We start from the raw sequence: 25,644 nt of genomic DNA on the forward strand, positions 1-25,644 counted from the left end.
GTGATGAAACCTCAGGGATACTTTTAATCACAGTTGGCAACCCTAACAGTGCATTGGGTAACACAAAAGCATAATGCTTGTTTAATAAAAAATATTTTTGAAATAATATACCAATATTATACATTTATTCAGAAAGATAATGAAACCATGAAAGTCTGTCTGTGCTAGACACAAATGTTTATGGGATGGAGTGCTGATCCATCTGATGCAGGCACGATGGGCTGAATGGCCTCCTTCTGTGCTTTATTATTCGATGGGGAGAATTTTCCCGTCAGCGTTAGGGTGCGTAAAATGACACACGGTGACGTCGTGCATCATTCTGATCTTTCGTTCGGCGGGTGCGTGCTGGAGGCGATTGTGCACCTGCCGAGCTGTCAAAGGCCCGTTAAGGCCATTAATGAACCAATTTAGGCAATTGACAGGGCTGCCCCAATTGGTTCATTAATGGCCTTAACAGACCTTTGAGAGGGAGATTTTTGCACTCTTGCGTGAAGGAGCGCAGGCCCAGACTCTCCCTCCTCCTCCCGCCTGCCCACACAGGTTGCGCTGAGCGCTACTGGGCACACGTCACAGTGGGCGGGCCTTAATTGGCCCGTCCATGTAAAATGGCGGTGTGCAGCCAATCGCGGGCGGCGATCAGCTCCATGCCTGCCCGTGACCACTCCCGACTGACAGGCAGAAGATTCTGCCCTATCATTCTAGGTTTCCAAATAATCGGGAGCATTTAAGGACAGACACAGTGTGCGCAGTTCTGAAGAAGAGTCATATTCGACTCAAAACATTAACCGTTTCTTTATCCACAGATGCCGCCAGACCTGCTGACTAATTTCCAGCATTTTGTTTTTATTCCAAAAAAATGGATTACACTGGGTTGTCCCAGTGTCATCAACAGAACCAATTTTACACATGCCCTTTTTATTTTACATATAAAAGGCACAACTATTAAAAGAACTTAACCATAAAATAAACTTTCAACAAAACAAAATGAAACTAAATTATCTTATTTCTGGTGTCTACAACACTTCTGTGACTGGAGGGTACTGCAGGAATGGAAGTGATGGACTCACTGGACCATTCCAGCATTTTCAGCTTTAATTATTGAAAGGGAGTAACAACTGTGATGAAATTACAAAACCGTTATTCTGGTAATAGCGAATTACAATATATTAAAAATGATATATGCTGGTAACAAGTTTGAAGTGCTCAAGACATGTCCCCTAGCAGTTTAGCTGAAGCGTGACATGCCTCGAGAAATTTCCAGATTGGAGCGTCCAACTAACAATGGACATTGAAGTCCAAATTACAAACTTGGTAAGAAATATCATAGCCTGTATCACTAGAAAGGGAGACCAAACTCCCTCCTCTTTTGTTGGCTCACACAAGAAATGCAGACACCAGATTCCTTCTCCCATCCAACTTCTTGGATCCAACTTCTAATTTTTCAGCTTTCAGCACAGAGACAATTCAGTCAACAAAATAATTTTAATTTTCTACATAACGATTAAAAAATGGGCAAATGCAAGTCCCATGAATAGTTTAAAAAACACTAAACTGAGCTCATCCCCAGACTCAAAATTTGATGACAATATCAAAGCCATACTCAAGCCTATTATTTTGGCAAACTTGGTCAGATGAGGCCATCAGTTGGTCTCCCAGAGGGCACAAATCACAGAAACATGTCACCAAGGAAACCAAAATTTGCAACATTCGTAAATTAAAAGCAAACAGTTCATAGGTTTGATTTTAATCTGCATGACATATTTAAATAACTATCCAATTTACATCTGAGCAAGGTTTGTTTGTAAATATAAATTTATATTCAATTGTTTACCAATTTTCTTTTTAAAATATCACAGACCTAGAGTCTGAAATAGATTTAGTTACTCCAGTGTGGGGTGGGTTAATGCCTTGGACCAAGGCTCTAGGGAATAGCTAGGAAAGACTTTACAATGGAACAGGAGGCATAGTTCACTGAAGCAACACCTATTTCTAGCCCAAGGACACTAAGGCCAATTGTAGCACCACCACCGAACTCAATGCAGACTAAGGATTGAGTCAGGGACTTGCCTCCTGTGTTGCTCAGTTCCACACCAAGCTGTATACCTTTACCTACTAAGTCACTGAAAGAGCCCCCAAAGTCTCAAACACTTTGCATATTTAGGTCAATGATCTCAATCTATTTTTCCTGAGGTCTGCAGACGGAAAGGATGAAGGTCTGGGATGAGCAGCATTTCTGTTAGTGCTGCTGCATCCCACATTTACCCAAGTAATAGACATTGTGGGATTACATGAATAATCATTCACCAGAATTCCTGCTATTTTGAAGCATCTAGTGCATTTTGAAGATATCACAATGTGGTGCCATGGTGATATAAACCAAGTGGCATGACAGTTTCTTCATTGGGTTACCCAATTACCTGCTGGGTTTGATTTGCTTAGGGAGAACCTGACTCTCTTTTTTGTTGACCATTTGGCCCACATTATCCAGTCCATGAGCTACTGGAAACCATTATCAACAAAGCAGCAGAAACCATACTCATAATTGCTTAGTACGTTTTGGTTGTGAAAGATGCTTGTCCCCCAAAGCAAACTACCAATTGCAGGCCAACTAATCTCAAAATGCTTAACCTTCTACCAATGTAGAGTAAATTGGCCACAACATAAGCCCAGAGTAAAAGGGTAGCTACAATGCATTCACATCGTCAGGCACTGGTTAATTTCCAGTAAGGGTTCAGATGAGCTTGTGTAGATAACAATATTTATATCCAGTCTCAAAACATTGTAAAAAATCCCTTCATAGATCCAAGGTTAGAATTACATACATAAGATTAAAACATCAAAAAAGTTCAAAAATGCACATTGCCATATAATCTTGAAGTGAGAGATTCATTCATCATCATCTGCAGTTCTAATTCAGCTTTTGTGGAATTGTAGATTCAACTAAAATGTAGGCAACCTGAATTCAAAACCACTCACTCCAAAAGTATCAAACAATTTTAGTTCCTAAGCATCAGCTTGTGCATTTTTTTCATGCAGGTCAATAGCCTCCTTGTTTTCTCTGTTTAGTGCTCATGCTTTCCCTCCAGTATTGTCCAGTAATGTTAGACCCATATTTGCCTCTTGGAATTGTGCCACCATGTCAACTGGGGTTGTGACTCAGAATAACAGGAAACACATGGATTGGATTCACCATCAGAACCTACAGCACAAGCTATCCCGCAACCATCAGCATCTGGTGCATGACTGAATGACAGCAGTCATGCTTCTTGTGGAAAGAGACAAAAAGCCTCAATGCTAGGTTATTAGGCGGACTTAATTATCATGCATTTATCTAAAGTGACCTTCCCAACTAGCCACAAGAAACTACCTACTCCAATTAGAAAATAAATCAGCTAGGTGAATGTCCAATTGGTCTAATTGTACTGTTACAAATTATTATTGATGCTTTCTCTGGTGATCTTTATTCCTCTTTTGACCAATTTCCTCCCCACCTCCTTTCCCGATCTTGTGTTCACCAGAGATCTGCACATACACTCACAGCAGAGGTGGCTGGAGAATGACCAAGAACAGGAACCTGGGCCGATTTTGCTTTTTCCCTTCCTAGCCCGGTGTCGCTGTGGCCAAGTATATTGTCCTCACTGACAGATTCGCTAATTTAGCACCAGAGTTCTTTGTGGTTCAACATCACCAATGGGCAATGAATTTCTTCACTGAGCTATTATCCTATTACTTTTAAAATTTTCTATCCTGCTCTCCCATCATCAACTCTCACTTTGAGCTCATTCAGGGGGTTTCTGCTATCTTGCCTAAAAGGCCATTCTTCACATGTGAGCCTGGATAATGAGTGCTAGCTGACCATCCAACTACAGGGAGTATCACATCTATGTCATCACCTATCCGTACATGGATACTGCCAGCAAAGATCACTGGATAGCAACCAGGAAGTGGAACCATGAACTATCTTCCTCTCCCTAACCCAGCCAATTGTAGCACCTTTATCTTAGTCCTGGCTGAAATCAGTAGATACTGAGGATCAAACTAGGACCTTTCTGGTTTGTATGGCTCAGAGTTGGAGATTTGCATCTCTGAGTCATTGGGACATTTCTTTGATAGAAATGTAATTTTCATTTGGATGAAGGGATCTCACTAGGGTTTTATTAGTGTTGTTCTGGTTGATTGGTGACAATCACAGCTTCCTGTAGGAATGGAAAAATAAAGCACAAGTGCAGACTTATTGTGGCTCTCTGTATTGTAATCAGTTGATATGATAAATAGGAAGCTTTCCAATCGAATTAGGCAGGATGGTCCCACGAGGAAGGCCAACTGGAGACCATCCATTTATCTAAGAAATATGAAAAATTCTTTGATAGAATGTTAAGTCTCAAATGTTTGCAAAAATCGTATGGAACTTGTTAAATAAAAGCTCTGGAGATGTGAATGACCAACGCATGGATCTTTGGCACTTCTGGAAATAAAGACTGGACAGACAGTATGAATAGACACTGCCTCATCAGTTCCTACAAGTGACTCTTCAGGCTTTCCAGACCAGCGATTGATCGGCTGAAGTTTAAGCTCGAAGGTGAGGGATGGGTGTGGTCACATCTTGGAAGAAAGGGTGGGACAGAGCGCTCTTCGCTGAGATCCGCTTGCTTGGATCATACTGAAGCATTTGCTGCAGGAAAGATGGATCAAAGTGGGTCAGTTAAATTCAGCAAGAACTTACAAAATATAAGGCAAAAGAGATTAAGACAGAGAGATTTTAAAAAAGTGAAGCACTGATTACATTGTCGAATGAACAACGACAACTTATATTTATATAGCAGCTTTAACTAATAAAATGCCCAAAGGTGCTTTACAGGAACATTATAAAACAAAATTTGACACTGAGCCACATAAGCAGATATTAGATCAGATGACCAAAAGCTTGGTCAAAGGTTTTAGGGAGTGTCTTAAAGGAGGAAAATGAGGTAGCGAGGTGACAAGATGTAAGGAGGAAATTTTAGAGCCTAGGGCCCAGGCAACTGAAGGCATGGCCACCAACGGTGGAGCGATTAAAATCAGGGATGCTCAAGGAGGTCAGAACTAAAGGTGTCTTTATCAAGTCTTTATAGAGGCTGCCATCTTGTTTCAATGACATATCGCCCCACACCCACCCCATATTTGTACTAGAGCCGAGTGTAAATTATGTCCAGGTTTTCATAACTTGTGGACACTGGTATTTAGGTGGAAGTAGAGAAAACTTTCGTTTTCTCCAAGCTATGCTCCCATTTTTTCTGAGGAGGCTCTGGTTTCAAAGTTAAAGTTGGAAGAGTGAGATTTGCCAGGGGACTTAGGACTCTATTAGATAAATGTAACTATATTGGCTTCTTTATTTCAAACCAGTCCAGAGCTATAGATGAACTTTTTAAAAATTCCCTTCCCAATTTTCTCACATTCCCAGACTTATGGGTGGCATTCCACAGACTAATTATCTGATCACTCTGCAGTTTACTAAGTCTATTTGAAATCTTTACATGACATGCTGCTTGCGCTCGCATCTCATTACTCACCGCTAACAGATCTCTGCCAACCTCGTCCAGAGGCGGGACCACCTTACCAAGATCCTGCTGAATCCACCTTGGGAATGTGGGCTTGTAATCAGGCATGGAGGTTACTCCTGGCCAGACCGATTCATCTGGCGTTCCAAGTGTACGGAAAATGCGAAACAGCTGATCAATCTCAGAGTCTCCAGGGAATAAAGCTCTCCTAGTGATCTGGAGACAAACAAAAGCAAAACCAGAATTAGTTTTGTTGCTTTAGTAAACTACATTATTGTCTCACAACAGCCATTATAGTTGTGCTGCCCTGGACTTTCACATTTAAGTATCCTGTCTACATCTGGAGCATCAGGTAGATGGGAACTCAAGTTTCCACTCTTCTCCTTCTGACCTGAAGTTGCTGACTCTTGCTGTGGCAGTTTTACAAGGACCAGTCACTCTCTGGTATGTCGTCCAAGTCACCATGCTTCATACAAGTGTCTAGACAGCAGCATTGGCAGAGCATTTAAACATACAGAGTGGCGGGAATCAAAGCCGAGCTGGCCTCTGTCCACACGGCATAAGAATGAGTTGAAGCAGAAGTCAGGGACACTAAGGTCAATAACCCCCCCACCCCCCCCAACCCTCTTCCGCCCTGGCAGAGATCAGTGCAATCAACATAGCCCAAAAATTGTGCCCGAGGCCTTCTTGGTATGGCAATGCACTTACCCACTGAGCCACCAGAAGCAGCCCAGTACAGTATTAATAGGCAGCCAATTACTGTTGTAGATTGAAGGATGCAGAATCTCCTGTCTATAGATATGGTGATGGGTGGGGGTGCTGTCAACATCCATCTTTAAAGTGAAAGTTTTACCCTTAGGGCTCTTTTTAATAAGAAACTTTTTTTTGGAAAGAAAACAATTAACACCTCCACTTCTACATCCTTTTTCATTTTGGCAATGGGTGATAACATCCAGATACCAACTTGGAAAGGTTAGTAAATCTGACACATCCATGGTCCCACCAACGTGCTTTTATTCTCCTGCCAAATTAAGGTATGGTCACACATTCTATATTATGCAGATAGCTTGCAAATGAATGTAATGTGGTTTCTCTGCAGCGTGCACACAATAATCTGGTTATGCAATGGTTACAGACTGAGCTCAATCAGTTTGAATATTTCATTGACAACGAACTCTTCCTCCCCCCAGTCCCCCCACCTCTCCAATCACCTCAGTGTGAAGCACACAATTACTGCTCCACCGGACTGCATATGATTCCCACAAAATACAGTGGGTATACTATGCAGTAAAAAAGCAAAAGTATGTGTAGAATGGAGAACAAGAATTTCTATCCTAAGGCAACTAGGTCAGCAAGTTTCATTGCATCATGAGCCCAGCACACTGGAATCATGCACCACATTTAAACAATGCAGCTATTTGAAAGCAGATTTCAGAAGAGCTCTGTTTATTCTACTCCTTGTACAATGAACACTACCATAAGATATTACATGAATGGAACAACAGTCCACAACCTAAATTTTCCCTCCCTCACTATGCGTGCAAAAGGGTCATCTGTGGTGGCACAGGGTTAGGAAGAAGGCGTCACTCTTGTGCAGAGATATGTTTCCTTACTGGGTTAGAGTTTTACAGACACCAGGCGTTCTCCATTACCTTGCCCAAGTGACTGTTAGTCATATATGAATCAAGACGGCAAGCGTTGGAAGGCTATTCAACTGCGGGGCACATTATAGCCAACTTTGTCCTCTGTGATATTCACACTTCTTCCCTTCCAGTCACTAGACAATGGCAAGGAGCAAGATGCCATCTGATTTTGCTCTCCCTAACTTAGGGGTGCCGAGGCCAGTGATGGCTCCTAAAATCCTTCAAACCTTAGGTTTCTGATATGTTGAGAGATTTTAGATCACAATCTCCATCTTGAATTATCCATCAATAAAACTACTCGACTAGAACAGCACAACTCAAGAGCAGAGCTATTCAAAAAAAATCAGACACATGTGGAATGATAGTAAAAACTGGGATAGACGTCCCCTCTCCCCTATTCATACAAAATGATCCTTCAATTTAGTGATTTAGAATGGAGCTAAATGAACATCTCTGATCACCTCATCTGCATGAAACAAGGAGTTTAACAGCATGACTCAAGTAACAAGGTGGTCATTCTGGTATACTCTAGAATAAACTGTGTGCAGATCTTCACTGGGCCATCCAACTGCCCTAGGACAGGTAAGATTGCTTGAGGCAGTGTAGCTCTGTCCAAAACTAGGGGACGTAAATATGATAGTCACTAATAAATCCAAGTAGGAATTCAGAAGAAACTTCTTGACTCAGAGGGCGGAACTGACTACCACACAGAGTAGTTGAGGCAAACAACATAAATGCGCTTAAGGAGAAGCTACATGATGGAGAAAGAAATAGGAGGATACGCTGATTGGGTTAAATTAAGTAAGGTGGGCGGAGGCTCACGTGGAGCTCACACCAGTAAAGACCTACTGGGCTAAACGGCCTGTTATTGTGCTGTAGAGTCTATGGGCAGGATTTTCCGGCCACACCAGCCGCTGGGATTGTCCGGCCCTGCCGAAAGTCAATGGAACTTTGGTGGGGCCGCTGAATCTCCCACGGCAGATCCGGCCACAACAGGGCCAGAAAATTCCGGCCTACGTAATTTTCCTTTGAAGAGAGCTGAAGTTAGTACTGCAGGATTAAAAAAAAAAATGCATCAACATGGTGGCACATCAGCCAGAATGGTACACCCGTGCACAGCAAGTTCCCAAGCAGAGGATTAATGGTTCCAGAGAAGGAGAAGCAACAATGGTAGAGGGCTAGGAGCAGGTCACCTGTCTGTCCTGTCTGCTGACAAATGGAGGCAGTAGGGAAGGAAGTTGTGGGGGGGAAAAAAAAAGGCACCCAATGGTCTTTCAGTGAAATAATAAAATGAAAATCAAAAGCAAGATGTTGAAGTGCTTTTAGAAGGTTAAAATGTTAAAACTAATGAGAAATGGCTCAGTGGATATGAGGCAATGGCTTGAACATTTCTTCATATTCACAGCCTTCCCCCTGTCACCCACACCAAAGTCATGCACCATATCATGCCCTACTCTCTCTGCCCCAAGACAAAACTTGATGAGATTGATCACACACACAGTTGGGCAGGCATAGAGGCTGGGAGATCATCTGAGTGCTAATGATAGTGATCAAAGGCACTGAAATACTTCTTTGAGAACACAGGACTTCAAACAGACATCTTTGTGTCCAATTCCACCGCACTCCAGGCAATCTGGCATAGGTTCATCAGATGAAAAGATGCTTTTCCTCCTCCCTTCACCACATGGCTATCTCACTTTCTATATTTAAGTAAAGATTGCGCATTTAATGGAACTTTTGTTGGAGCCTTTACCAGCTGTCTGTGCTCTATTGCCTTCCATTACAATTCTCAATGATTCCGAGTAGAAATAATGGTCTTTGCTCGGATGAGTCTCAAATGAGTCAAAAGAAGACCCTAACCAGCAAATTTTTAAAAATCAACAACAAAGAAACAGCCACGTTGGTGAGCAGACTAAAATCTTTTCAGGAGTTAATTACTTGCAACCCTCAAACATCGTTCTATTCTTTTCTCTCTCATGTATTTATCTAGCTTCCCCTTAAACACATTTACACCATTCACCAACCTCTTCCCGCCCACATATTACTAAAAGCAGCTTCCAGGTCCTTACAACGCCTTTATGGATCTATGACACTGTTGGGAACAGGAGTTTCACTGGTTCACAATATGGGGTGTAATGGTAAAAATAGACCCACATGCCTGCAGTTGGCTGCACAATTGTGTAGTGTAAAAGTGCCTTAAGTAGATTCTCAAATCTCTTCAAAGACCACTGATACAGGAGATCATTCATTACATTCAGCATCTAAAGCCAGGCGCAACAGTGCAATTCATTCAACATTCAAATGGTTAAGGCATTGGCTGTCTATATTGGTTTTTCGCTGTCTGCATGCTTCTTGAACTTTGTTTCCTCTAGAACTTCCTAAGTTTAAAATCATGTAAAAGATAACAACCACAGAACCTGACAATTTCTCCAAATTGAGGAGCTAAGGAGTATGCAAAAAAAAAATCATCTTATGTCCTTAGAGCAATTCATCATCAGGACTGTGTTAAATTAAAGATGGGATCAATCTTTTCCTGCTCCTCTTAACTTGGGACCAGTGCTCGAATGTCCACCTCAATGGGCATTCACAACAATTTTTCTCCAGTTTATATGAGGATTTATGACTTTTGGCAAGTAGGAGGGAAGAATAGGTGTGACAGTGAGGTGGGCAGGGAGGGCATAAAAAAAAGAGTCCCACTTCGGATTGCATTTCAACATTTCCATGTTGCCAGAGCATAAAACCAAGCTGACAAACACCTTTAGCCCTTGCCCAGAATATACATCCTGAGGAGGGGGTGGGGGGGGTGACGGAAGAGGATTTTTTTTAAAAAAAAGGGAGTGCATCTTTGACGTATTTCTCAATTTAATCATTATCTCATCACAGAGCTGCACTAACTTTAGAATCTGTTACCATTTCTGCGAAGATGCAGCCAAGACTCCAGATATCTACTGCAGTGGAGTAATATTTACACCCCAAGAGGATCTCAGGGGCACGATACCACAATGTGACAACCTGCAAAAAAAAAAAAAGATTTCAAACACATATTCCTCCTACTTTTCTGACATGTCTTTGGAAGATTTAATCCATAAAGTGATCTTTATCAGTAATTCAGTCCCTGACAATGGAGAAAATAATGTTTGAAGGTGCATCTTCAGTGATGGAATTGCAGAGAATTCCACACTGAGGCAATCTACATTCTGTAGGAAAATACAGATTCACTTGCTTGCTTTCAGTTTAACTAATAGTTTCCACCTCGGTCTCAGATTTCTCCCAATTCTCCAGGATCCACTCCAGGCTCTACCCTTGGAATAAATTCAAAAAAATGTTGGAAACACTTAGCAGATCAGGCAGCATCCATGGAAAGCACAGTCAGTATCTAACCTTTGAAGGCTGGTATCTCTTCTCAATTCTTGCGCCATATTAAAAAAAGGCCATTTTATATTATTTCGCTTACCACTCAAGACAAGCAAAAATAATTTCAAGGACAGTTCAAGGGCCACTAGCAAATAGGTCTTGAACGAAAGAGTACACATAGTTATCAAACTCTGTGCCACTAAATGGCAGAAGGAATTTCACTGACAAGCTGCTACCTCCAGGCCTAGCTGCCAATAAAGCCAAGAAGCTCCAGCCTTTGGTTGCTCATTATAGCTTGTCACCTGTGCCCCCTTCCCCAGTTCCTGAGAATGATCACATTACTTGCAGCAAAGTTAACAGTTCCCACCCAGCGATGCCCCGGAACACTTTGCTGCCCATTCGAGCCACTGTGTCCAATTTTGGTGGGGGAGTCGGGCAACATACCTCATGGGTGTACGTGCGAACAGGTACTCCAAAAGCTCGTGCGAGTCCAAAGTCAGCCAGTTTAATCGCGCCCTCCGCATTGATCAACAGGTTCTGGGGCTTCAGGTCACGGTGAAGTACCCGATGAGAATGGCAGAATGCGAGCCCCTGCAGTAACTGGAATAGGTAACTCTGAATGGGAGAAACACACACAATAATTAACCAGCACAACAACAAAACACATATTACATCAACCACTGTACCAGATCTAAATGCTAAATAGAACTGGAATAGCACAAAATCCCACGGCTGTTAAGCTAACTTCATTTGGCATTCCTGGACTCCCGTTCAAATATCTGATTCAGATAATAAATCAGGTGCTTAGAGTATACAATGGCTGGAGGGGCAGAGCTCAAAATTAAACATGGATTAAGATAACTTTGCAGTTAAAAATGAAGAAATACTATTCAGGGATGAACACCGACAGCTGTAAAAGTAGCAGAGAAATAGCAGAAATATTGAGATTCCATTCCTCTACCTCATTTCCCTGGCACAGTTGTCTTCCAGATTTTAATATCACCAAGGGCAATCAGTAAGACTCTCTCTCACAAAGGGTTGAAAAGAGTAATGTCCCCTGCTCTTAGAGAAGATCTTGTTTTAAAGAGCTGATAAAACTTACGTACAATAGAGGCATGTGGCGTTACAGACACCAGAGTGAATAGCTTGAAACAGGGTACTGAGGTGATTCAGTAACATCAACTCCAGTGCTGGACTGGCATGTGGTCCTTCGCTTGCCCAGCGAAAGATAACCTTTGCAATTTTAAAGGGCCTTCCTATAGTATGGGCAGTAGAGGGCTACATTGATAACACTGAAAATATTTTGTATGCGAGCATCAGTACGGAGGGATCGAATGAAACAATGTATAAAACATACACATAGAAACAGGAGGAGGCCATTCAGCCCCTCAAGAATAGTTCCACCATTCAATTACATCATGGCTGATCTGTACCTCAACTTCATATACCCACCTCAGTTCCATATTCCGCAATGCCTGTCCTTAAAAAATCAATTTTAATCTTGTGAATACCAATCAGCCACCTCCAACCCCTAACATCTGCAATGGGGGTGGGGGGGTTCCAGATTTCCGCTACCCTTTGTGTAAAGATGCACTTTCTGATTTCACTACTGAACAGCCTAGTTCTAACTTTCAGGTTATACCCTCTGGTTCTCGATTCCCCCCCATCAGAGAAAATGACACACAGACAAGATTTCAAAGGGCAGTTTCAGGTTCACATGAGCTTAGAGCTAAACCTCCAGGTTGTGTGTGGGCTGAAAGTTCACAAGCTGGAACAAAATTGCCAGCAGCACTGCGACGTGATTTTGCGACTTAAGAATGAGTAAAATAAAACTGGGTTAGAAACCCCCCATAAAAAGGTGAGGGATTGACATTAGATAAGAAATTAACATACATATACTAAATAAAAATGAAACCTGCTGTTCTTTTATAAGTAACAGATATTACATTCTGACAAATGTGGTCAGAGGATTTGCTGAGTTAAACACTCCACCATCAATGGAAAGTTAGCACAGTGCTACAAGCGGTGCATACAGGCTTTGCCTGGAGGTGGGCGCCAGGAGGAATGGGACCACTTCCTGCGGAGGACCAGCAACATACTCCCCTCCTAAGTACTAAGAGGTACCACATACTGGCTCAATAGAACGCCCAACGTGTCTTCCGACTCTCCAGTCAAACCTCCTGCCAAGGATGGTTCCTCACCTCGATCAATGAAGAACACCTACCCAAATGTACAGAACTGCATGTACGCATCTACAAGTGCCATGCAATTTGTAATACAGGATGCATTCGCCGTTATGCCATGAACTGATGAAGTGCATAAATATTGCGCTATCCAGATTAGCGAATAATTTTGAAAACTGGATCCACTGTCGGAGTCCTTTTGCCATTATTTGGATGAGACATTCAGGTGGATGCTAAAGATCCCATCATACTATTTGAAATAAAGCAGAGCAGTTTTTCCAACACTTACCCCTCAACTAATACTATCAAAAACAGGTCAAATGGTCATTTATCTCATTGCTGTTTGTGAGACTTTGGTCTACGCAACTCGGCTGCAATGTTTGCCTACACAACAAAGCTTCAAAAAGTAATCAATTGATTGCAGAAGAACTTTGGAACACCCTCAGAATGGGAAATGTGTGAGTACAGCCTCCCATCGATGCAGAATTAATCCCACGCACTCGTCAAAGATAATTTGAGGCACTTTAATAGGGTGGAGGATCCATTTTTGAGAAGTTGTCTAATATGCTATAAAAGTTAATGAAAGTCTACGCTTTTGTGCATTGAACAGTTTAATTTGCACCACAGATACAGCCACCATGTTGACTGGCAAAGTAACATATTGAGCCACCGTACAGCAAAGCGCACACTAGGGAATTTACCAACTGCACCAAATCCCTCAAGTGGTTGACCCGCTCTGGATCCGTTCCATTTTAACTTCGTCCTATGAAACCCACTTGATTTTACCTTGACGAGTGGCAATGGGATCCCATTGACTGAAGAGACGTCCATGAATTTCTTCAGATCCTGATGCAGGAACTCAAAGACCAGATACAGTTTATTCTCCGTGTGAATGACATCAAGTAACCTGAAGGAGGAGGGTGGAGGGGAAAAGAGGAATACTAGTAATCCAGCCATGGGTTCCAACGTCATTCCCAATTCTCTTCTCCAGAAAGACCTCGTTCTCACCCATTGTACGGTCACAAAGTACCAAAACTTGCAGAGCCACAATAGATTAAATCGTTTTAGAAGATTAATTTGGCAAATCTCACTGTTTTATTTATGCAAGCAGCAAAATGCAAAACTGGCGTGGTGATTTGTTTTGTCTATTTACGCTCCTATGAAGAGCCTTGGAATGTTTTATCACCTTAAAGATGCTATATAAATGCACAATTGTTGTTATAATGACACTCTTATGTAACTCAGATGAAGACAATTAACTACATCCTATATAGATCAGTCTCTTGTCATGATCCCCTAGCTCAGTCCAGGCTGATTAGATTAAAGGCTTCCCCGTTAGCTATAAAAGGTCCTTTATGAAATCCACTCCATTGCACACTGGTGAGAGTTGCGAACTGGGCCAGAGTGCGAGAACAGAGCAGGTCTAGATTTATATTTGCTTTGCTGAACACCTCCATTCAGTCCACAAGCATGACCCTGAGCTTACGGTTTCTTGTCATGTTAATTCTCCGCTTCACTCCTACTCTGTTCTTGGCCCTCTACTCAATGCAAATGAAGCTCAACAGAAGCTCGAGGAACAGCACCTCATCTATCAATTAGGCACTTTACGACCTTCTGAACTCATTGAGTTCAACAGTTTCAGGTCATAACCACTGCTCCCATTTTTGTAGACAGCAGCAGCTGGTTTTTCAGCTGTTGCCAATCACGTTTCCTTTTGATCCATCTTTTGTTTCTTTTCATGTCCTATTATTACTCCCTTTTACTTCACACTATCATCCTTTTTAACATTTAATCTCTCATGCCTTCCACCCAAGCAGACCTCCCCTTTTGTTTTTTTCCTCCCCTCCCCCCTTTCCTGTCTTACTTGCTTAAAACCTGTTACTTCTCTAACATTTACCAGTTCTGATGGAAGGTCATCAGCCTGAAACGTTAGCTCTGTCTCTCTACACATGTTGTCAGACCTGCTAAGTATTTCCAGCATTTTCTGGTTTCTTTTCCAGATTTACACTTGATTTGCAAGAACAGGAATGGTTTACTGCCTGGGGCACAAAATGCAGTCTCCTATGTGAAAATGCTAAAATTGACCCTTAAATTTGTTTCCCCACAATAATTACCACCAGTCATCTGTGCACTATCCTGAGCTGAGAGTAAATTGTGCAACTGCTGATAAACTCCTAACACCAGCTTTACCAAAGAATTGACAGTCCGTGCTTTCACAGAGCCAGATTCAGCAAGTCTCTTCCCTGCTGTTGCAATAATTGATTTAAAGTGGCAAGCTAGAGCCATAACAGAAACATGTAAAACAATTAAATAGCAATATCTGCATTGATAAAGCCCCCAACCCCACCCCAACCCAACCCAACCCAACCCCATAATCTCACCCAAAAGATCCTTCAAACAAATGACAGAAGCAGCCCTACCTTCAAACAACAGGCAATCCACACTTCAATTAGAATGCCACAGAAGCTCAAAGTATCATACCGAGTCCTGGCTGCTTCATTTAAGTAATGGGCAATTGTGTTTTCCAGTTGCAGAAAGCTGCAAGGTTTATTACTTACAGCTGATGGAAACACAATTCAAGGTGGAATCCATGTTGAAGTCCTCAACAAATCATCAAGGATCTCCAGAAAATGAGAGCGTGAACTTTAATGCGTGGGAACACAAGGACACAGCTGGAGAGTTTAGGACACCAATAAGAGCAGGATATAATAAGCAGGATCAAGACAGGTGAGTGTACTGCAGCATCACCCTCATATGGCTTGCACTTTAACACCACCCCACCCATGGCTACCTTTCACATTATATTGTTTGCCAGTGTGAGATTTGAACTCTTGATCTTAGGATTACAAACCCAGTACCATAACCACTTGGCTATTTAGGCCAAGCCCTTTCACATTATACATGGAGTCTAAGTAAACTCTGTTTCATTGGCTCCCTGTCCCACAACACATCCATTCCAAAATACTTGTTTACAAATCCATTGCTTGTAAGGGGTGGGGGTGAGTGAAAATCAACAAAAGCAAAAACAACTTCTACACTGCTTTCAATTCTTTCACGGATGTGGGCGACACTGGCGAGACCAGCATTTGTTGCCCATCACTAATCACCCTCGAGAAGTGGTAGTGAGCTGCCTTCTATCCTGCCAGCTCGGGATAGTGCACAGATGACTGGTGGTAATTATTGTGGGGAAACAAATTTAAGGGTCAATTTTTAGCATTTTCACTTGGAGGCTGCATTTTGGGCCCCAGGCAGTAAATACGGTGCCATAAGATTGTAACCATTCCTGTTCTTGCAAATCAAGTGTAAATCTGGAAAAGAAACCAGAAAATGCTGGAAATACTTAGCAGGTCTGACAACATCTGTAGAGAGACAGAGCTAACGTTTCAGGCTGATGACCTTCCAGTTGAACTACTGCAATCCATCTGATACAGCTACGCCCACAGTGCTGATGAGAAGTGAATTCCAAGATTTTGATCCCGTGATAGTGAAGGAATGGCAAAATAGTTCAAAGTCAGAATGGTGCTTGGTTTGGAGAGGAACTTGCAGGTGGTGGTGTTCCCATGCATCTGCTGCCCTGTCCTTCTAGGTGGTAGAGGTCGCAGGTTTGGAAGGTGCTGTTGAAGGAGCCTTGGTGAGTTGCTGCAGTCCATCTTGTATACAGTACACACTGCTGCCACATTGTGTCAGTGGTGGAGAGAGTAAATGTTAAAGGTGGTGGATGGGGTGCCAATCAAGTGGGCTGCTTTGCCCTAGATGGTATTGAGCTTCTCTGGTGTTGTGGGAGCTGCACTCATCCAGGCAAGTGGAGAGTATTCCATCACACTCCTGACTTGTGCCTTGTAGATGGTGGACAGGCTTTGGAGAGTCAGATGGTGAGTTACCCTCTGCAGAATTCCCAGCCTCTGAACTGCTCTTGTAGCCACAGTATTTATATGGCTGGTCCAGTGCAGTTTCTGGTCAATAGTAACCCCCAGGATTTGATAGTGGGGGATTCAGCAATAGCAATGCCATTGAATCTCGAGGGGAGATGGTTAGATTCTCTCTTGTTGGAGATGGTCATCGCCTGGCACTTGTGTGGCACAAATATTACTTGTCACTTATCAGCCCAAGCCTGAATGCTGTTCAGGTCTTGCTGCATATTGGCATGGACTGCTTCAGTATCTAAGAAATTGCTAATGGTACAGAACATTGTGCAATCATCAGTAAACATCCCCACTTCTGACCTTATGGTGGAAGGAAGGTCACTGATGAAGCAGTTGAAGATGGTTGGGCCTAGGACACTACCCAGAGGAACTCCTACAGCAATGGCCTAGCACCGAGATGATGGACCTCCAACAACCACAACCATCTTCCTTTGTGCTAAGTATGACTCCAACCAGTGGAAAGCTTTCCCCTGATTCCCACTGACTTCAATTTTGCCAGGGCTCCTTGATGTCACACTCGGTCAAATGCTGCTATGATGTCAAGGGCAGTCACTCTCACCTCACCTCTGGAGTTCAGCTCTTTTGTCCATTTTTGGACTAAGGCTGTAATAAGGTCAGGAGCTGAATGGCCCTGGTGGAACCGAAAATGAGCATCAATGGGCAGGTTATTGCTCGGTAAATGCCGCTTGATGTCACTCTTAACGACAACTTCCATCACTTTGGTGATGATCAAGAGTAGACAGATGGGGCAGTAATTGCCGGGTTGGATTTGTCTTACTTTTTGTGTACAGGGCTTACCTGAGCAGCTTTCCACATTGTCAGGTAGACGCCAGCATTGTAGCTGTTCTGGGACAGCTTGGCTAAGGGTGCAACTAGTTCTGGAGCACAAGTCTTCAGTACTATTGCTGGAATGCTGTCAGGGCCCATAGCCTTTGCAGTATCTGGAGCCTTCAGCCACTTCTTGATATTATAGGGAGTGAACTGAATTGGCTGAAGACTGGCATCTGTGATGCTGGGGAGCTCAGGAGGAGAACGAGATGGATCATTCACTTGGTACTTCCAGCTGAAAATGGTTGCAAATGCTTTATCTTCTCTTGCAGGCGTATGTCTGATAGAGGATGTTCACCTGAGCTTTTTCATGAGGGAAATGTGTCTGTAGACCACAGAGGAGAAATTACTCCTTTTTAAACTGGGCAGCTTAAAGTGATGGCAAGCTGCACATACTGACAATGTGTCCCCAAGTAACAGCGTGAGCACAGTCTGTCCATCTGTGTGGAAGCACATTCCTGCTTCAGATCAACTGTACAGAATACAACCAAACAAACTGAAAATCACAGGTCTCTTAGAACCAGGGCTTTAACATTACAATCTGACATTATTTCAGAGTCCGAGCATCGGCAAAAGAAATAATATGCAACGGATTATTAAAAACACACTCCTGAGCTTCAATTATTCAGCTACAAAGTACAGCAGAGGATGAAGACATGCACATGAAGACCCTAAAATCTGGAATTCCCTCCCTAAATCTTACCTGCCTTGTTTAAGACTGTATAAAACTTAACTCCTTAATATTTCCTTATTTGGCTTGGTGCCAAATTGTGTTTGATAACGCACCTGTGAAGTGCCTTAGGCTGTTTTATATTACAGGTACTTTTTGTTAATTGTATGTTAATTGTATTATTAAGGTTAAGGAGATACAGATGGAGGGCATTAATTGATTAAGTACCTTGAGCACATATCAAAAGAGACCCCATGGTGACTGGGGTGTTTTATTGATCCTGTTAATCAAATCTTGGTTTAATTTGTAAATTTCCTTTACATTTTGTCTTTGTTTTTGCAGTTTACCTTTAAGGGGCTGCTTTTTACTTTGTCCCTGATTTTGTTAATTTAGTCTATTTGGTTGACTCAAAAAGAGTTATAAAAAGAGACCCGGTATGCTTGAGGCCTTCCCCAACCGGTAGGTACTGCGGGGGCTGGGGTGCATTATCACCCCCAGTAATAATATTTTGGTTTAGTTAGTTAAGTTTCCTTTGACATAGAAACATAGAAGCAGCAGTAGGTCATTCAGCCCTTCGAGCCTGCTCTGCCATTCAATACGATCATGGCTGATCCTCTATCTCAATGCCTTGTTTTGTTTTAGTTACAGTGCCCCATCAGGGGCCATTTTCCCCAGCTGATTTATTGATTTTAGTTTAATTTATTAATTTTGTTCTCTAAAGTCTATAAAAAGAGGATTGGTATGCTTGAGGCCTTTTGTGACTGGTAGACGTCATGGAGGCTGGGGTGCATCATCACCCGGGATTGATATGTTGGTTTAGTTAGTTAAGTTTCCTTTAATGTTTTGATTTTAGTAACAGTGCCCCACCAGGGGTTGTCATCCCCTCTCACTTATTGATTTTGTTTAATTCATTGATTTTTGTTTTATTAAAAAAGAGTATAAAAAGAGACTTCCCCTTACGGGTTGGACCTTTTTAGTTAATTGGTTTACTTGATTATTTGTTTTGCTCAAAGTGTAAAGAGACACTTTGCCTCTTTATGGGGCTGTTAATTTGTTTTGCTCTAAAGAGACTGGCCCGGGCAGTGGGCGGTCGAGGGGGTTGGCTAACCCAACTGTCTGCCCCTCTACTGCGACTAAGTGTGCAGTTGGGTGGCTGTGGGAGGGAGCACGCGGTGTCCACTGGTATGCTAGAGGCCTTCTGCGAACTGTGGGGGCTGGGGTGCATTACCACCCCTGAAAATGACATTTTAATTTGATTTTGTAAGTTTCCATTCACGTTTTTGTTGTTTTAGTTACAGTGCCCCACCAGGGGCCATCATCACCCTCTGATTTATTGATTTTTAGGTTAATTTATTGATCCTCTCTTTAAAAGAAAAGCTTGAGGCTTCCGCGACCAGTGGGCGCTGGAATGCTTCGTCACCCCCAGAAATTATATTTTAATTTTATTTTGTAATTTTCCTTTGATGTTTTGTTTTAGTTACAATGCCCCATTTGGGGGTGGGGGTCTATCCCCCCCCCCTTTTAATTAGCTTATTTTATCGAGTTTTGCATTAATTTAAAAGATAGTATAAAAAGAGACTGTCCCTTTAAGAGGTGGACCTTTACCTAATTGGTTTATTTGATTATTTGTTTTGCTCAAAAAAGTGTGAAGAGACACTTTGCCCCTATATAGAGCTGTTAATTTGTTTAATTAATTATTTATTTGTTTTGCTCTAAAGAGTATAAAAAGAGACCTGGCCAAGACAGCAGGCAGTTGAGGAGGTTGTTTGGTTTGACCATCTGCCTCGCCTCAGTGGCTATGTTTGTGGCTGGGTGGCCCTGGAGAGGGAGTGCTTGAGGCCTTCTGTGACTGGTGGGGGCTGGAGGGCATCATCAACCCTGAAAATGTAACCTTGCATTAAATCTAGTATTAAGTAAAAGATTGGTGTCTAGTTTCCTACTTCATCAACTGGCTTCAGAATGAATTAACTCTTATTATACATGCAATTTGTTGTTGTTAATAGACAGCATTATAACAGTCAGGTACAGGCAGTGTCCCCAGAACTTTGCAATTACCAGCCCATGGTAACTGGTCTGGAATTTTACCTCCCCCACTGTAAATCCCCCTCCCGGCCACAAGTTACCTGACTGATGCTGCAGTTCTTCAGAGATCTTCAGTTATGGATGCGGCGGTGCAGCACATAGGGCAGTGTGAAGAATAGGCTGCTTTTACAGCAGTGAGGACGGTGTAAGGACCTCCACCATCACTCAGCTAAGCTAAATGAAGCTAGAGGACCCCCCCCCCCCCCCCCCCCCCACCCCCAAATAATGCAGATTTAATGGAAAATGCCTTGGGGTAATCTTTAATTAAAGGGCTTCTCCCCAATGTCAAATAAGATTATATTGTTAAAAGATCCTGGCTGCTGGCTCTTGCATTTGGCTGGTTCCTCCAGGTCTTGGTTTCCCATTTTGGTGCTGCTCCCTGTCTTCTCTCCTCCTAATTGAGAACTAGAAGTCTGGTTCTCTAAACTTGAGATTTTTTTTTTAATCTAAAAATTGTTGCTGTTGCACGTGACGTAAATCTCTTGGTAACATGCCACAGAATCTACATTCTCACCATAGAAATTGATAGAGCTGGTCACAGAGACTGGTCTTGAGTTGGCATGAAATTCCAGAGACCTGCTGACAGTATAGTCTTGCTTTGCTCAAATATTCATCTCATTGCTGCCAGTACAATCTTTGCGCAAATATTCAGCTCATTGCTGCCAGCATGATCTTACTGTACGCAAACATTCAGCTCATTGGTGCTAGTGTGATCTTTGCGCAAATATTCAGCTCAATGCCCCTAGTATGATCTTGCGGTGCACAAATTTTTAGTTCATTGCCAACAGTACAATCTTACTGTGTGCAACATTTACCTCATTGCTGTTAGTATAATTTTACTATGTGCAAAATGGCTACCTCATTTCCTCACACAATGAAGTGCTTTAAAATGGAGCGATTGTTGAGTGTGAAATGCTTTTAGATGTTTGAGAGAATTCATAAAGTGCTATAAGTATGTAAAGGCTTTCTTTGTTAGAAATGTTTCCTTTAACTCATGATATACCACAAAATAGAGTCCTTACTTGACTATGTTGGGATGGCTGAGTTCCTTCAGAAGGGAGATTTCTCGTATTGCTGTACTTGGCACTCCCTCGGTTTCCCTGAAAGACAGCACGCATAAGTGATTAGTAGGACGATGGTTAACTGCACAGTATAACTAAAGAGAGAAGAAAAACATTACATTTTCTTCACAGGTCAAATAAATGGATTCTGTCAGTCTCCGGCAAGACAAAATCACACACCCTTTCGCTGAAGTCTCAATACTCTCATCCTATGGCCGGAAAGAAGTGGAATTACAACACTTAGGTTACCTGCTAACTCTACACCACCCCTTTAAGGTTGCTCACAATGAAACTACAGCAAAGGCTGTGTGTGGGGCTAAGGGCCTCCCACACACTCATATCTTGCATTTGCTTAGTGTTTGCCACCAAAGGTAGACCATACCAGATTAGCCCATTTATTTATTTCCTGCACGTATGCATATTCACAGAGCCAAGCAATAACCTTGTGAGTGACTAGATGGAGTTCTTTAAGCTCGCATTAAAATTTAGTTAGCGGACACTCCTCAACAATGAGAGTCATTGTTTGGACTGCACTAAAGCTGCAGCCTGGAAGGTCTTGGCGACTCCACTGTTGTTGGGTGGCTGCACAGATGCCTTAGCCAGCCCAGAAACTGTTTTATCGGGCCCACTGGCGCTATAGGAGATCAAAGCTGAGTGGATGAGCTGTGGGGTTTATGATGAGTGGTTTATGGTAGATATTTTCTCCTGCCAATCCTCAGTTGTTACTCCTTGGCGTGGTGGGTTTAATCATATGGGGTGATGTGAAGGAAAGTGTACTTATGGTGGATTGATTGAATATGGGCAGGCTTGGGTTGGAATAGACCTTCTCCAGTAGCTTGCCTATTGTAACTACCCTCCTGACGTGAGTTGGAGTGGGTGGGGGTGTGTGCAATGTTGCTCAAGACTGGGAGCCAGGGGAGGTGAGTTGGTCGAAGAGTACCAGTGATAATTTGCATATCAATAAGTTTGGTGTAGGCAGATTGGTACCATACTGGGTTGCATTTGTAATAGCAAGAGCAGAAGTCCTTAGCCTGTGACCCCCCCTTTGAGGTACTAGCCAGTCCACTGAGGAGATTGTTGCAGGTTTTATTTTTTTCTGCAGTCTTGATGAGGTGCTTTCTGTACATGAGGGTTGTGTCAATTGGCCAATTAGGAGTGAGGAATCACATACAAAAAAATTGCACATTAAATTCACACATACATTCTGACATCAAAACATTGTCACAACTGCAAGAGGCTATGTCAAGTTTCTATTCTGCCAACTATGCATGACATTGCACATAAAGGACTCAGTAGGCATCAATCTCTCTGATGAAATAGACATTCTTTTTTAGAGGATATATGGCAAGGAACAGCAGACACTCCAGTTACTATGAGTATATTGTACTGTAATGATGGAGGGCACTGAGTTACTGAAGCTGTCTATTGCACCTCCAATGTCCTGGCTGATACCAGCCCAGCAGAGGCTGGGAACTGAGCCTGGGACACAGCTACTCACCTTGGTTCAATTCGTGGTCTGAACAGTTCCGCTTTATGGTTTAGAACTGCTTGGCATGCAATGGAAGGGTTTCCTTCCATGTGCAAGATCCGGGACAAAGTGGTGAGGTGGATTTGTAACAAAAAGGAGAAACAGCCAGAGGGAATGAGGGCTCCAGCCTCTGTACACTCAATCAGAAACAGGACCTTTCAACATTTTATCAGAATCGGGCTGCAGCATTTGAACAGTTGCAAAAATGGAAGGGAAGTCAGTCTTACTGTGGGCATACCCCTTTTCCAGAGCCGCCAGTTAAGCAATTAGCGATCAATATGTCTGGTATACTGCACTGGATTTAGTGATCTAGAACATCATGGTGGCATGGATCAATGGATGAAAAATTTAGCTCACAATTCCCCCATATTAGCAACAGCCCACAAACACTTGATCGATCACATAAAGTATACCAACACTTGCAATAACTTGCATTCATATAGAATGATTAACATAAAAAAAATTCCAAGGTGCTTCACAGGAGCATTATCAGACAATATTTGACACCAAGCTACGTAAGGACAGGTGACCAAAAGCAAGACAGGTTTTAAAGAACATTGAAGGAGGTGAGAAGGGTAGACAGGTTCAGCGAGGAAATTTCAAAGCTTCCAAAACCAATTTTTTGTTGTGCCAATTGAGGGAGGAATATTGAGCAAGACACTGGGACAACTCCTTGCTCTTCTTGGGATCTTTTACGTAAACCTGGGTAGGCAGACTGGGATTTGGTTTAATGTCTCATCCACAAGCCAATGTTGAGTCATGATATAGGGTAACTAGCACGTGTAATGGACTCCTGAGTAGGGTAGCGGTGGCAAAAATCCTGTAACCATTTAAGAAACAGCTGGCTGTGACCTGAAGGAAGTTTTTTTCTGAATGGATGCTCTTGGGAGTGAAATGGCACTCCTTATCCAATTCTACTTTGTTATTGAGTGAGTGTCAGACCATTCAACTGTGGAGCACATGACCACCATCCTCACCTGATATCCACATGGACCACGCTCCACCAGAAATTTTTTCCCCTGAATATATACTTTATTCATAAAATTTGTAAAAGTACATTACAAAACAATTTGACTTGAAAATTAAAGAAAACGCAATAAAGTCTAATTTGTCTCCATACAGCATGTTCCACTCTGGGGTGCCTCAATACAGTTGTAATAAAGTACTCTTGATATTTACATACGCTCCAAATTGCTGACTACCTAACAGGCATCATGGTGAACGTTTAACCAAGGTCCCTCAGTCCAATCTCAGTGCCACTTGGTATCATACTAGCGGATCAGCTAACTCAACAAAGAATCAAAACCCAAGATCTTCCTCGTCCAGACCACGGCAGGCAGCACACTTACGCACTGAGTCTTCACAAGAACCAAAAAAATGAACCTAACGCATTAATTAAATCAAGGTACAGGGAACATTAATAGAGTGCTTAATGTCATGACATCATGCAGAAAGCGGATTGGATGATTGCCTCGTCCCTGATTTGGAAACAACCAAAATTCTCCATGCCTTTATTTCATCAGTTATGTGGTATGTAGACAGGATCAGTAACATATCATATTACGAGGCCTGTCGCCACAATGAACGTAGTCTACATTCAAGGAAGTTACAGAATTAGGGCAGGAAACGCGTGCAGAATCGAATATTTTAAAATAATTTTAACTTCCCCCCCAGAGAAAAAAGTTTACACAAAACGATAGCAGTGGCTCAACCAGCACGAAAACAGAAATGCGGTTGCATCCTGCTGGATCTTTTGTGTCTGCGCTGAGACCCGTACATCCCTGCATTAATGATCACTCTACCAGCCGCTCACAAGCCTTCAAAGGGATCTTATCACTCACGTGTCGAGTCGAATTTTCTTCAGGGCTACCACTTCACCCGTGTCTTTGTTTTTGGCTTTATAAACCACACCATACGTCCCTTCCCCGATCTTCTCGACTTTCTGGAAACTGTCCATCCTCTCAATCCCCCTCTTGCTCTCCGATTAGTCCCTCGCGAGATGATCGGCGGCTCAATCCTTCTGATCTACAGCAGCAATAGTTACTTTCAACCGGGATTGAAACTGACAAATACTGTAACAATGTAACAGTTAGTACCGCGCCATTACACTGCCTTTCCCGCGCTCTTTCAGTTCCACCCACATCCCACACCATTGGTCCAGGAAGTTTTGAATGTAAGCGTCATCAAACGAACTGTTCCATTAAAGGAGCGTTACCTGCTTTCCAATGACTGGAAACACTAATGGATCACAAAATTATTTTTTGAAAAAAATAAAGTACTCACGTTCACTTTTATATTTGATCAGGTTGTCCCTTATTTATGAGTGATCCCCGCCTTTTTGCCCCAAAGCCACCATTTTCCGCCTATGGATAATAGCACAATGCCGAGTGTAAAAATGAACAAATTGAGACCTTAAGTTCTTGGGTGATTTGAGTGGCTATAAACGCTTTTTCTGCCCTTTTGTCCTGGTGGCTGGAAAGTAACTCATTTAGGGCTCTCTGAAGTCGTTCACAATCCACTTTGGCTCACAAGCATAGAAGAGTTGAGCCATGAATTTGAAGTAACTGAAAAATCACAAAATCACAAAAATCCAGCCAAAATCACAACTGGGGTGGAAGTGCAAATGGTTGACATGCACAGTTCTGCAAATATTTCATTTTTATCTTGTATTCTGCATTTTGAGGCAAGAATCTCACTCCTGGATGACTACCCTGGTTAAATAACTCCAATACAAATAACAGTCCATGGACTGGCTATGGACCCCCAGGTCAGCGCACTCTGTGAAGAGATAGGAAGGGTACGTGAGAAGAGGGAATTTATTTTAATGAGCAATTT

At 42.5% G+C, this 25,644-nt stretch overlaps 1 protein-coding gene across 3 annotated transcripts; it reads right to left on the reverse strand.

The window, feature by feature from the left end:
* Nucleotides 1-565: 565 nt before the first annotated feature.
* cdk2 (cyclin-dependent kinase 2) lies at nucleotides 566-24,934 on the reverse strand. 3 transcript variants are annotated; one of them, XM_041180368.1, is made up of 7 exons: nucleotides 24,651-24,934; nucleotides 21,243-21,320; nucleotides 13,504-13,624; nucleotides 10,979-11,149; nucleotides 10,091-10,192; nucleotides 5,550-5,753; nucleotides 566-4,672 (listed from the first exon to the last, which is right to left on the reverse strand). In XM_041180368.1, exons 1-7 carry the CDS (start codon nucleotides 24,764-24,766, stop codon nucleotides 4,568-4,570), a joined length of 897 nt encoding a protein of 298 aa, XP_041036302.1. In that variant the 5' UTR covers nucleotides 24,767-24,934; the 3' UTR covers nucleotides 566-4,567. The 3 variants fall into 3 exon arrangements, with proteins under 3 accessions (XP_041036302.1, XP_041036301.1, XP_041036303.1); XM_041180367.1 differs by having other exon boundaries at nucleotides 10,076-10,192; XM_041180369.1 differs by lacking the exon at nucleotides 10,091-10,192.
* Between the last annotated feature and the right edge of the window lie 710 nt (nucleotides 24,935-25,644).

The sequence above is a fragment of the Carcharodon carcharias genome, chromosome X, assembly GCF_017639515.1.
Source record: "Carcharodon carcharias isolate sCarCar2 chromosome X, sCarCar2.pri, whole genome shotgun sequence".
NCBI lineage: Eukaryota > Metazoa > Chordata > Chondrichthyes > Lamniformes > Lamnidae > Carcharodon > Carcharodon carcharias.

Bases quoted from the DNA above. Each gene is read 5' to 3' on its own strand.
- cdk2 (XM_041180367.1), bottom strand. From the start codon at position 24,766: ATGGACAGTTTCCAGAAAGTCGAGAAGATCGGGGAAGGGACGTATGGT. The intron at 10,193-10,978 runs GTATGTTGCCCG...TTTTTTTTGCAG, and splicing joins TTCGCACGTACACCCATGAG to GTTGTCACATTGTGGTATCG. The intron at 5,754-10,075 runs GTTAGTGCAGCT...GTTTGTCTCCAG, and splicing joins AAATGGTAACAGATTCTAAA to ATCACTAGGAGAGCTTTATT.